Raw genomic sequence first — 13760 nt, 5'->3', positions numbered from 1 at the left:
GGGCCCAGGCAGGACACAGAAACCACACCAGTATTTGGAACACCAAGGTTTGTGATAAAGATTTTTAGCTAATAAAAGATGGTAAAGGAGGACCCTGAGGAAGCCAGGGACAGCAGACGTGGGAGCAGCTTCCCCATCAAAGGCCGGGGGAAAGTAGGAGAGAAAGGAACTGAGAACTTGAAGGAGACCCCACTCCACCAAGCCTGACGTTCAGACCTCATTGAAAGTGTGTCCAGCACGGGACCCACAGACCCGCTGGGGGTAAACAGACTTGCCAGAGGCTGTAGGCTGCAGCTGGTCTGCAGGAGCAGCCTGCCAGGTGGCAGAGAAACTCGCTAGAGGGTGCAGGTGGATCCACCCACCAGGTGGCCGAGGTTTCACTGGAAAGTGCCAGCAATCAGGGGCTGGTTTGCCACCCTCTGGGTGATAGAGGCACTTGCTGAAGAGTGAGTGTCACTGAGCCGCCTGCACGCTGCCGGGAGACACACTTGAACCAGAAGAGAAGCTGGTTCCTCGGCTATGCCTGACCTGTCTCTCCAGCACCCTCTATTGACAAAGCCTAACATTGCAGCAGATGGCAAAGGAGAAATGTTTACAGGGTCCAGTTCCTGTATCACAAAGCAGGGTGAAGAAGGGTGGGTTTAGAGGTAGGAGGCATTAAACGGATAACTGGCAGAGATTTATATGATGCAGATCCCTGAATTGGTTACTTCCCTGTTTCAACTACCCCCCAGGCATCTGCTCATTGATGTCTCCTTTTCTTGGAGAAATCCAGGGAGGCAGGCACACAAGTTGCTCAATGAAAGTGGCTCAAAGGTGCTGTGGCCGGCCAGGCTTTCATTCCCCAACTTGCTGTGAGGGTGCGTATGCGCCCTTTCCGTGCTGGGGCTGAATTCTGTTACTGTCTTCCCACCAGGCTGCCAGAGACAATGACTTGGCAAAACAAGCATGTCCGTTGCTGCTTGTTCCCCACATGCTTCTCAGTGTAGGAGGAGGTAGCTAAAGCACCTCATTCCCGCAAGACACACATCACAGCAGGGCAGTACAGATCAATTCAGGTGACAACAGGTGACACCGACAGCTCACGATGAGCATCCAGAAGCTCAAGAAACACACCCGCCATGTAACTGCCCTTCCTTGGACGAGCCGTGTCCGTCCCAGGCGGCCCCAGCTGGCCTAGCAGATTTACCCTGGAGAGGAAGGTTGTCATTCCAGAAATGTCTGAAGTCTGTCGGTGAGAAACAGGACGAATAACTGGAGGTGGGGAGCAGGCTAGCAGAAGCAGCGGGAGAGAGGGGGTTTCAGTGACCTGGAATGTTTCCAGGCACCCTGCCCCTTTCACTCCCCAGCTCCTGCTCCAGATCTCAGTCCTGTGCATTCTTAGTAGTGAATTTTAAGGAATTAAAGACTTTCCCACCCCTACTAGTTAGTGATGAAAATAAATATGAGATCTCAACCAGAAATCATGTCAAGTGTGTGATCCTTGTCGTGAGGTGCAGTTCTCGGCTGAGAACCGCAGGGAGTCCTCCTCCTGGAAGGCATTTGTAAGAGAAGAAGGTGCCCTTCGGGGGTCTCGCTGACTTTATCCAGGGTTTCCCACCCTCAGCGCTGTGGACACTTTACACCAGATAATTCTGTGTTTGTTCATGCAGAGTCTAGCAGCATCCCTGGCTGCCGCTCACCAGTGCTTCTTCACTTAATGACGCTGAGAAGTGCCTCCAGACATTGACACATGTCCTCTGGGGTGGGGGGGGGTGTGGGCAGAACCGCCCCTGCTTGGGAACCACTGAGCTAAGCCCTACCACATGGGACCTCTGAGCAGGACTTCAAGTGAAACTTGAAGCTTAGGGCAATTTCCGAATCAGATGGATCTCACAAGGGAAACGTTAGCAAGAGTGAAATGACAGCATTGAGCGCCATTAATTTTTTTTTTCAAGGAAGATGCTGTCCCCTTTCTTCTACAACCTGGAATCTACAGGCACCTCAAGATTCTGACCTTTGGTCTGAAAGCCCGCCCAGCTGGCGCAGCTGGTGGCAGCCCGGTAGTACATTCTGTTTGGACCCCTGGCCTGGGAGGTGGCCCGTGCTTTCTGCCAGGGCTATGGCAGCCTAGGCGTTGCTCAGGAAGCCCACGGAGCTAAAGAAACGCAGCTTGGCTAGACGCCAGCTCGTGGTTTGCAGCCGTACATGTGGCTTTGGGAACAGTTAGGCAACAGAAAGATGTTGGTGATCATCGGTTTTTTGGGGGTTTTTTTTGTTTGTTTTTCCAGAAAGAGGCTATGGGTACATCTTGGGGGCAGGCCATGCACATCCTTGCTCACTGTCTGTGTGCAGTGCTGGTCAGCCAGGGCCAGGGTTTAGGCTGAGACACTCAGCTCTGTCACCCGGGAGAAGCTACGTTGTAGCTGTTACTCATTTTTCAGTCAGGAAGGTCACTAGTGCAATTCAGTAAAGAATTCAGTAGCAGGGGCCGAGTGGAGGCCTTTCCCCTTGAACTGTCGCCTGACACAATGGGTGATCTCATCCTGCAGGGCATCTTCGAATGTAACTTTCTCCAGGAAGATGCCAGCTGAGCTCGGTCCCGCTCCCTTGTCCTTCCACGCTACCTGGGCTTCCCTTGCAAGCCCTCTTAACAATTCCAATTACCTAATGATTCATCTGTCTTTCTCAGTGGATCGGACCATTGCAATCCATTGTCTCCCCAATACACTGCTCGGTGTCAGGTGCGTAGTAAGCGCTCACTGAAAACACCAGATGTATCAAATGAATGCATGTGGGCTTCAGGGTCAAAGAGATCCAGGTTCAAACCCTGGCTCTGGCATTTAGAAGCTAAATGAGTTGGGCAAATTTCTTGACATCTTTGAGCCCCAATTTCCTTATCTGAAAAAATGTGGACAGTAGACCCATCTCTTAGAGTGAAGAGGAAATGAAATGATGTGTGGGAAGTGCTTAGCACGAAGTCTAGCACATCGTCAGGGCTCCAAAAATACTAAGACCATCCCCTCCCTTCTCAACTATCTTACGCCGTTTCGAAAGCAGTCCAGTTCATTGACTTTTTTTCTATTGCACACATTTAAGAAGAGCATGTCCCTTCTCAGAAGTTTAGGAATTTTTATTCTGAAATCTTGTATCTACAGTTAACAGAATCAACCCCAGACACAAACAGAAAGTTCATCCTTCTGTCGTCTTCACCCCGCTCCTCTGTGCCTGTCTCTGGCTGTCACTGAGGAAGACGGATGAAGGAATGTGTGTTTGTTTCATTACAAGGCAGCTCTGTCTGCGCAGCCGCTAATGCGAATAGACATAAAAGTTTAGGAATGTTCACGTCTCTTCCTTCTTCTCCCCTTTCCTTTCTGTTACTCTTTCCTTCAGCAGACACTTGTCGAAGCCTCCTTTATTCTAAGCACTATACTCAGTAAGTCCTGGGACGGACGTAGCTATGACCCTTGCCTTACGTTACTCACAGCCTGAGTCATCCTAGTGTGGTGGGCCCCTCCCGAGGGACCAGACAAGGGCCGCAGGTGAGCTCTGCGGAGAGGGTGACTGAGGGTCACGGTCGTGCAAGGCCACATTCCGTCAGGGCTTTGAGCACAAGTGAATCGTGCAGGCACAGAGAAGGGGAAGGACTTACACGACAGAGGGCGCTTGTGCAAAGCACAGAGATGGCGCGGTGTGTGGCATGGGGGGCGTCCAACCATGGGCGTGTGATGGGTGGGAGAGGCTGGGGTTACAGAGAAGAGAAGTGAAGAAGGGAACTGCAAGCCATGCCCCTTCTGGTCTCGAGTGAGGTCTCTGAAGAGCGCTTTCTACCTGCCATGACTAGGTTAGGGAGCTAAGAGTTTCTGTTCTACCTCTGCTTAACCCTCGCAGAGCCGCTCACAACTGCGTGGAAATACCTGTTTACTCCTCTCTCCCGACCACACTGTGCGCTGCCTGAGATGGGAGCTGTCTGGCTTCCCGGGGTACGTGCAGTACACCTGTGTGTGGAGCCTGGCTCAGAGTCGGAGCTCGGGCAACACGTGCCCAATGAATAAATAGATGAGTTAGTTCATGGGGATGGGAGGATTGCCCCGTCTCGCCTGCTGATGGAAAGGAAAGCCTAACTCACTCGCACCTCTGCTTTCAGCCACTAAGGGACAGAGACGTACGTAAGAACCAGGGGCACCCAACAGGGAGTCGCAGAGGAGATGGGGGAACCAAAATCACATGTAGTCCGAGAAGCTAGCCGAACAATTTCAAAGAGATGGTGGTCATGAGTGTGGAGACCCAGGAGAGCTTAGCAGTGAGAACTCTGAGTTTCTGCTGGGCTGGGCTCGGAATTACAGACGTGGCTGTAGAGTGATTGATTGCAGGGGGTCGAGGAAAGGGAGGGAAAGGGGAAAAGACGCTGTGTGTATGGACAGCTTTAGAAGTTTGATGGCAAAGGGAAGGAGAGGTAGACCCGTAGCTTGAGGGGGGCATACCAGTCGGCCAGGGCAGCCATACAAAGCACTACAGACTGGGGCAGTCGGCCAGGGCAGCCAGACAAAGCACTACTACCTGTCTTCGCACAGCTCTGGAGGCTGAAAGGCTGAAATCAAGACGTCAGCAGGGCTGGTTTCTTCTGAGACCTCTTTTTGCCTGGTAGATGGTCCTCTGTCTCTGTGTGCCTGTGTCCGAATTGCTGCTTCTTGTAAGAACACCAGGCATACTGATTCGGGCTAACCTGCGTGAGTTCATTTCACCGTAACTGCCTCTTTAAAGACTCGTTCTCCAAGCACAGTCACAGTCTGAGATACTGACAGTTGGACCTTCAACGGACCAATTTGGGGGACACAGTTCAGGCCACAACAGAGAGGAAGGGTTGAGAGAATTAATTCATGATGGGCAAGACTCCAGCAGGGAATCACTGTCATAGGAAGATCCCAGAGGAAGCCAAGGAACTCCTGAAAGGCAGTCACTTCTGAGTATGTGAGGACAGTCCCCATAGTCCACCCCAGCCTTGGCCTCAGCAAAGGTGGCTGTGTCCATCCCTCCTGCCTCTGAGCCACAGGTGGTCCAGCTCCTGCTCGGCCTCTTGGGTCTCCAGAATAGGGCAGGTGTCTGTCCAGTGAGACTCCCCTCGCTGCTCTAGCTGGGGCTGCAGCACATTTAATTTTGCCACAGTTCTGAACCAGAACTGTTCTACATTGTTCCATTCCCAAATCAGGCCAGTGGACGCGATTCTATGAAGAGTCCCTCCTGGCCCATGGAGTCTCATGACAGAGTGTCACGAAAGGCATTTCAGCGAAGCCAGATGTGGTTTTTAAAAAAAAAAAAAAAAAAAAACAGAATCCTATGTGCTCAGTAGATTTAAATCCCTCTTGTGCTGAAATAGGGAATTGTATCCTTTCCTGATTTCATAGAGCCCTCTACCAAGTATCATCATGCGGAGTTTGAAAAGCATCAGTGGTGAGACATTAAAGGATGCGTATGTGTTTACTTAAAGCCCTTTATGTCTCAGGCAGTAGGTAAGATGTGTGTGTGTGAGAGAGAGAGGGAGGGAGAGAAGGATTGATCTTCCCCCTGAATACCGTCTAGCCTTCCCCTAGATTAACCCAGTGCCCACTCATCGGGTGGGAGGGGCTGCCTGTGGTCAGCATGACTTGAAAGAGCACATGGGCCAAGATGGGGCCTGTCCTGCCACCCTGAGCTTGACAGTAAGCCCATTGCCTCCAAAATGTCATTGGATGATTTAGAACAAGAAAAAAATTCTTGCAGTTTTTCTTAATGCACCTTAGGATAAACTAATCCATTTGAGTTGAATCTTTAAAATGTTTTAAACAACATTCTGCTCATGTTTCCTAGTTCGTTTTTCCATTGGGAATTCTTTGTGAAGTGTAGACAGAAGCAAGGCTGCTCTCGATTACAAATTAATTTGCCATTTCCCACGAAGAGACCTGTCTTCTTGTCTGAGCTGCGCCCAAGTACCTTTCCTCTCGAACCGGCTGGTACTAGGAAGCACTCAGCCAAGGAGACAGGCGGAAAGGGCGTGGCTCTTGGGCCCCGTGGAAGGGCCTTGTGAAGCGCCGTGTGTGGCTTCAGCCGAGTTACCCAAAAGGCAGTGAGGCCAGCGGAGGTCGGGGCGTGCTGACGTGAGGCTCTTCCTCTGGTGGGGCCAGGTTCCTTTAAAGAGCAGCCCGTGAGCCGAGGGGGCTTCCGGAGTGGCAGGGACTGCCTCTCCCTTCTCGGCCCACAGACATGGCCCGTGGGGGCGAGCCTCCATTAGTGACCAAAGAGGGCGCCGAGGGCTCTCAGGCTTGTGGGCCCTGCTCCCTCAGCGGGCACACCTGGGGAGAGTCACCCTCTCCACCCAGTGCCTGCACCATTTGGCAGAAACCTCCCATATCTGTTTCACCCATCCAGCTCTCAGCTGCAAAACCAACTTCTTATCTATCAGTCAGTGTGAGACAGAGGGGACGGCGAACACAGTCAGCCAGCTCGGATGGACCGCACCTTTCAGAAATGCGGGGCCCTCTGGGCTGCAGTGGTTCTTAGGTCTCACGGAGCCACGGGATGGCTTTTAAAGGAAGTGTCCTGTACGTCGGATCTTTCAGCTGAAAGTGGACAAAGTAGCGGGCAGTTCCAAGGGCGGCCCTCGGAAGTCTGGTCGCAGTGGCAAAGCCAGCACCACGGACAGCAGAGCGGTGAGCAGCACTCCCACCAGCAGCCCGGTCAGACTGAAGTGTTCCAGGTAAATCAGCGAGCACCGCCTTCTCGTAGGTACCGGCGCCTTCTCTCTGCTTCCTTTCCCCCTTGGTCTCGGCCACAGCACCGACTGCTGATAGCGATTGTGAGTTCTGGCCCCTCCTGGGGCAGGCGGCAGCCCTGACTCAGAGTTTCAGCAGTAGGAGGCTTGGCTCCTCTCCTGAGTTAAGCGCAGGTGTTGCTGGTTGAGGCTACCAGGGCACCTTGCAACGCTCCGTTGTTTGAGACATCCCTGGCCCATCCCGAGCGCCTCGGGCAGCCCTGACCTGAGTGTGTAGCAGCCGTGGACACCGCTGGCTGCCCCGCAGCGCAGGACTCGGCCCCCTCAGGGTGTTCGTGGCTCCACTTTCAGCCAGAATTTCTCTCTGAAAGGCTCCACGTGGGGGGCTGTGCCTGTTGGCGCCCCATCCATCCCCCCGGGTGTTCGTGAGGGAGTAGCATCCTGTAACAAGAGCCCAGGCACCTTCCATCCTCTTCCAGATCCTCAGGCCTGCCCCGCAAAGTGAGGATGAAGCAGGAAGCACATGGTGGGAGGGCTCTGAGACTCCTAGGACTATAATCCCCCTTGTCAAGGGAGAGCTTTCTGTTTACCCCCACCCTCTTCCAAGCTTCTTTCCCACGAGGTCAAGCAGCAGCTTCACAAAGGTCTAGAACTCAGATGTCACTCCAGGAACCCAAAGGGGCAGAATCCTTTTACATATTCAGAGAAGTGCCTCACCCAGGCCCTTGCCTGACCTCCCCTGACCTGTGATGATTGCCCCCACTTCCTCTATCTGAAAAGCTCAGCCCTGGCCCATCCTTATGCTTCACAGTCACCATGGAAGGCAGAATTCCCTAACCTGGCTCGTCGTGGTCACACAGCTAAAAAGAATTCTTGGGGAAATCAGTTTGTGAAACCTTGACTAAACAAAGTTATTCAGTTTCTTGGCTGCAGGACTGATCAGAGCCTCTATTATACTAATGAGGACTAAGGATTTTTAGGAGGTAGGCAGAGTACACCTTGTTTCACAAACTTATTCGTCCACAGAATTCTTTTCTCTCAGTGTATCTCATGGGCCAAGAATTTGACACAACACACTTTGGGAAATTTGCAATAAGGGACTGAAATGTAGCTAGTCCCATTTTCTGGAGGGGTAATCTGAGGCCCAAAGACCTTGAAGGACTTATTAAAAGTGAAGTCTAACCAGGCAGAGATTTGGCCTGGATGTTCACGGTGAGGACCTGCCACGCAGATCCCCTCCGTGCGCGTGGCCCTCCTCCTGCGCCCACCCCCGTATGGCAGTGCTGTTGCGTTTGGATCATTGACTGTGTGTACCTTGCTCGGAACCAAGCTGGATCCTCCCCACAAGTGGGGCTCTTGTCCACCCTGTGTCCTGGCTCACCTTTAAAGAGACAAAGGTTGTGTCCTGAAGTTGTGTTTACCTGCTAGAATGACAGCTCCTGGGGTGGGGGGAACAGCTTCCCAGGGCCTCAAGCATTTGAGGACCCTCGCCGAGCCCCCTCAGATGGCAGGGCGTATTCCTGGGCCACCTCCGTTAGAGAGATGACCATGAGGGTGGCTGGCAGTCTGGGCTCCTGGGACGTGCCAGTGCTGGAAGGATGAGCCGACTCCCCTGCCCTCTCTTTTCTTCTCTCCTGCAGGACATGCTACCCATGCCAGGAGACCCAACCCAGGGGACGGGCAACTATAACATCGAAGACTTTGCCGACCTGGGCATGTTCCCGCCGTTTTCCGAGTAGCTGCGGGCAGAGCGAGGCTTCCGCTGTGCCGTGCCCCACCTGCTGTGATGTCGATGCCCATGTGAGTGGGCCCCCCCTCCTCCCGGCCTGTCCTGCCGCAGGACCCCTCCGCAGAAGACATCTCACCCTCTGTGTGCCCCCCAGCACGGCATTGCTTGGCTTCTAACCCCCAGCCGGGGCTGCGCAGCCACTGACCAGGAGCCGCTGGACGCTGGGGCTTTGTTGTATCTACTGTGTTTTACCTGTGTGTGCTTGGGAGGCCAGCCCACTGGGTCCTTGCAATCTGGTTGTGACTCATCTCATATCAGGTAATTGTAACCTATAAAAAGTTCGGTTACAGCCCAGAGAGCCCAAGCAGCAGCCCCTAGGCCTGCCTGGGAAGCTGGAATCTGGCTTCTTTCTTGCCTTTCACTTCTGTGCCCATGTGGGGCACAGGGGGTGCTGGGGAAAGGGACAGTCAGGATGCGCAGCCTTTGTTCTAGGAGTTGGCGAGGGGTAGCCCGGGGTCCTCTGTCCCCGGCTCAGCCACCTGTCTGTGCGTCCGTTGTGCTGTAGGACGTGTGTGCTTCGTGCAGTGTGACGTGAATCCCTGTCCTGGTGGATGTGTTGTGCCCCGTGTCTGTCGTGTGCAGCCAGAGCGGTGTCTGGAATCCAGGGTGTGTGGCGAGAGTGGGAGCCCAGACGTGCAGCCCTGTCTGAGCTGGGCGGCGCCCTGGCCGGGGGAGGCCTGGCCCAGGGCCTGGGCGCCGGGCAGACAGGCCGAGCTGAGCAGGTGGGCACGTCACAGCATCACCAGGAGCCCTGGCCGGGAACCGCTCACTTTGATAGGTCAGGCCTTTGGCCCAGGACCCAGTGCAGATTCGAGCAGTCGTCTTCTGAGAGAGACCAGCCCCGTCCTGTGAGGGAGCCCCCATGGGAGCCCCCACCCACCTCTGGGTCTGGAGAGCAGCCCTTCCCAGCCCTTCCGGCTTCCACCAGGTTTCTCATCCCTTCCCGATGCCTGCAGGGGGCGCCCCTTGAGCCCACAGAGGCCAGGCCCTGCTGTGCAGGTGTGAGGGCGCCCCGGCCTCCTGGCCCTTCTGAGCCACGCACGTGCTTCCCCCGGACCAGCCTCTGGAGACGGCCGTGGGGTGAACCCCGCGCGCAGAGCTGGGAACTCTGAAACACCTCCCCCGAGGCCGCCTGAGCTCCTTTCTTCAGCAGGGGACAGTGGCGTCTTGGGAGGGACAGAGTGCGGGTCTGTGAGGTGGGAGATCGGGCTCCAGTTCTGGGTCCAGTTCTGATTGCGCCCCACACTCACCCGGGCCCTGAGCTCCTCAGGTGGTCTCAGGATGGGAGTGAAAAGCTTCAGCCTGGCCGACCTCGGAGCCCCGGTCGCTGGCTGGCTGTGTTTCCCTCAGATTTGAGATTAGTTGAAGAATCCATCCCGTTTTGACTTACCTCTGCGACCTCCCATGTCCTTTACACTAGGGGAGAAACTCTGGTGTTCTCTCCTTTTCCTGGTGGTCGCCCTCCCATCAGCTCCCCGACTCTCACATGGCTGCTTCAGGGCTGGTGGAGGAGCCCACCCACTGGGAAAGCCTTTTTTTCAGGCAGATCCCTCAGGCACATGGCTCAGAAACGACCTGTGTGTCCCTCTCCCACACCCCCCACCCCACCCCGAATCCCTGGAGGGCCAGGCTGAGTGGAGTTGCTTCCAGGCTGCCTGAGCGCTGGGTGAGCCCAGCCTGCAGGAGGGAGCCGGGGGAGAGTGTCCGCTCTGCTCTCTGAGAGCCCTGAGCTGAGCCCCAGCCCTGCCGGTGCCCAGATGGGAGCGTGTGCCCCGCCGTGCCTGGGGAGCCCCCCCTCTAAACATCTGGCGTTGTTCAGTAAGATGTCTACGGCTGGCAGCCAGCTTTGTGTGATCCCAGCTCCGAGGCTCTAAATTAACACTGGCTTTACAGTTTCTAGAGTGGCTCTTAATTCTTTTGTATACAGTGGTGATTGGATTTGGGGTTTAGATGCGCAGGCTTCCTTTTACACTTAGGAGCCTTTTGGCTTCTGGGAGAGTGGCAGATGGCTGAAACTCCTCACACCCTCGAGGACCAGACCCAGAAGGGGCTTCCCGGGGCATGCCCTGCCCCCGGGGCCACCTCTGCCAACCTCCGCAGCCTTGAGCTTGCCCCAGGCAGTGGACTTAGTTATTTCCCAAAAAGGCACAAAAATAGCTTTTGGACCCAAGAATGGTTTCTCAGTGAAATGAAAACAGACTCTCTGTGGCTTTTAATCTGTAGGTTTGGAAGCTTGAGGTCGGGGGAGGGGGGGAGCGGGATCTTATGTTTGTTTCTCCTTCTAGTTCTTGGATGAAATCAGGGGCTTCTCCTAGGTGCGCACGTTGGGCTGGCGCACAGACCATGAGCCTGCCGCACACCTGGGCTGTGCTGGGCGCTGGGGGCTGCAAAAGGACGTGGGAGGAGAGCTCTGCTCCCAGGAACCTTCCACTACTCGCTCACTTACACGAGCATCCAGGGTGAAGATTCTTGGTCCTCGAAGGCTAGGATTCGTAGATGACTGAAAGCCTCAGTGGGGGAGGATCAGGGCTAAATAGTCCGCCCCTTCCCCTCTTCCAGCTTTGTCTCGTGAGCACCGGTGGGGACTCTGACTGCAGTCAGGTTGGCCGACTCGAGTTCTCTGTCTTCTCCACTCTCCACTCCGCTTTTTGGTTGTGCTTCCTAGAAGCCATCAGTGGCCTCTAAGCAAACAGACAGGACCAAGAGGATTCCACACCGGAGGAACTCTCCCCCCAAGGAATTTTGAGACAAACTAGAATAAGAATTAAATCCTTCAAGGGTCTAATTATCCCAGTTTGTAAAAGAACCTCCCTCTCCAGTCCTGCCCAGTCAGGCCAGGATGCACAGGACTCTGTGCAAATCAGCGTGGCCCCCGCCCAGGCCCCAGCCTGCACGCCTCTCCTCCTGGAGATGGAGGCAGAGCTGGGTTGGGAAGGGGAAAGGCACTTAGGACTTTGGCTCCGGGCTCACTTCCTCACTCACACCTCATCTCACACCTACTAGGCCTTCGGCTGGCTTTCCTCAGGCCGAGCCAGCAGAAGGCTTTCCACCCTAAAGGGCCATGCAGTGGCTGCCTGAACCTTGGGTGAGAACATGAATGCAGCCACACCGAGGCTCAGCCAGGACTTGGTGACTTCGACAGTGGCTAAGGAGGTTCTAGAACGCCCTGCCTGCCTGTCCCTCCCCACTAGTTTTGTCTTTCGTTCTGGTTTCAGGGAGTGGTAGAGCCATCACAGACAGCAACGTTCCCCTCCTTTCCCCAGTGTGTCCAATTCACCCCTTCCGTTCTTTCATGAATACCTGTTGCAGCCGGGGGCGGATTCTGACAGCTGTCGGAACTTGCAGCAGGGAGTATAAACCTCCCGTGCCCATCAAGGGGCTGTGCGTTCCCCAGATAAGCCACACTCCGGTATCAGTGCTGCGGCTCGGCTTGGCCGAGAGATGAGTCAGGCCCCTGGCGAGTGAATAGTGTACCCTTCCCGCCGCGTCAGCCCTTGGGCCAGCAGTGAGCCCCTCCTCCCCGGGCCCACCTGCTCCCTCATGGTTAGGACTTGTCACATAAGCAAGAGCAAGCCGATTATCTAGCAGCTCCAGCCAGTAGCAAGGCAGGATGGAAACGCTCCCTGTTTTCATAGAATGTACGGGTTTGGTCATGAGGTCGCTGTGACCTGACCTGCCAGGGCAGCCCCATGCCACCCCGACCGGAGCCTCCTGCTGTGTACTAAGGGGCCTGGCTGCCTAGGGTCTGGGCCACTTTAAAGAGGCGTCGCACCCTGATGCAGGCCCGTTTTCACACACAGGGGAAAGTGGCCAAAGCAGGTCTCGTGGGAACAGGGCAGCTTGCTTCCTAACAACCTCGCTCTCCCTCGGAACCGAGAGCGTCCACAGACGCGCTTCAGCGGGCAGTTTAAGCACTCAGTCGTTGCTCTCTTAACCTTTCTTCTTATGGATGTGAACTGTGCTGTGGATAAACCATTCGTATTTCTTGAATGTGCTCTATGACTAACAGTTATTAAGTCAGTTGTGTATATGTGTAACTAATGTAACTGCCTTTTAAAATTTCATTACAATAAAAATGACTTTGCTCTGAACACTGAACGGCCCAGGCCAACTTTGTAACTGAACGATTTGTGGAACCTACTCTCGGAGTTTGGGAGCTCTCTCCTTCCTGAGGGCCATGTTGTGTTGCAGCCAGAAAACGCACGCTCAAGGGTGTCCCTGTCGGGGGTCTGCTTACGTGAAGTAAAAAAGGAAACTAATAATTCTTGGCCTTGTGTGTTAGGCAAGGCTCTCTAGAAGGTTCCTTGCAAACAGTGTTTTTTGTGAATCATTATAAACCTATGCTTTGTGGATATTATTCCTGGTTTATAGATTAAGAAACTGGGACTCAGAGAAGGTAAGTGACTTATCTAAGAACACACAGGACGGAAATGACAGAACCAGGATTTGAGCTCAGGTCTCATCACAAAACCCTGTATGTATTGTCCTCTTAAACACTCTTATTATTTCCTTTTTAAATTCTTCCAAAATTAAATTAGTATTTTAATATGCTCAACCCTCTAGTAAATGCTTAACAATTCAAATCTTTCCCTGTTGAAAGAGAACCATTTGGAGTCTAGCAAAATAGTAGGCTAAAATCACTCTGAAACTCTTCCATCAAACATAGAGCATTGCTACTTTTTATAGATTTACTGAGCTATCACTGACAAAATAAACTACACATATTTAAAGTGTACATGGGAGAAAGTTTTGTGCTCTTGAGTTAAGCATAGATGTCTTGGTTTCTGGACTTAAAAGGATGATCTACAAAAGAATCAAATGACAAGCTGGATTTTAAAACTTCAAGGTCACAAAGGTGTATTCAAATGACAAAACTCATGAAACTGTTCACTTCAGATGGGTTCTTTAAGTTATGTTTTGCATAAATTATATCTGAATTAAGTTGATGTGAAAATGATTGTAGGAGAGTTTTTTTAGGGAATTGACAAGGTGATCCCAAATTTCCTGCAGAAGAAGAAAAAGAAAAAGAAAGGCCAATACATCCAGTGTAATACAACATTTAAAAAAAAAAAAGAGGAAGAAGAGAAGGAGGAAAAAGATGAAACAGCCAATCTACCAGGCATCTGGAAACTTTATAATTAAAACTATGGGACTGGCAGAATGGCAGAACACAACCAAGAACCTAGAAATACACACATATTCAGAAAAGATTTTTTGCCGTACGTGCCACCAAAGCGAGCCAGA

At 53.2% G+C, this 13760-nt stretch overlaps 1 protein-coding gene across 9 annotated transcripts in view; it reads left to right on the top strand.

The window, feature by feature from the left end:
- The window catches only part of ARNT2 (aryl hydrocarbon receptor nuclear translocator 2), a 163878-nt gene extending 151271 nt beyond the window's left edge, over window positions 1–12607 (top strand). For 5 of the 9 annotated variants that reach the window (XM_072950898.1, XM_072950899.1, XM_072950905.1 and 2 more), the window contains 2 exons: window positions 6576–6741; window positions 8368–12607. In XM_072950898.1, the coding sequence (XP_072806999.1) occupies window positions 6576–6741; window positions 8368–8632 (431 nt within the window). In that variant the 3' untranslated portion in view covers window positions 8633–12607. The remainder of the gene's footprint in view (window positions 1–6575; window positions 6742–8367) is intronic. The other 4 variants (XM_072950902.1, XM_072950901.1, XM_072950903.1 and 1 more) reach the window with 3 other exon arrangements.
- The last annotated feature ends 1153 nt before the right edge of the window (window positions 12608–13760 follow it).

The sequence above is a fragment of the Vicugna pacos genome, chromosome 27, assembly GCF_048564905.1.
Source record: "Vicugna pacos chromosome 27, VicPac4, whole genome shotgun sequence".
Taxonomy (NCBI): Eukaryota; Metazoa; Chordata; class Mammalia; order Artiodactyla; family Camelidae; genus Vicugna; species Vicugna pacos.
This window is presented reverse-complemented; position numbering and strand designations above follow the sequence as displayed.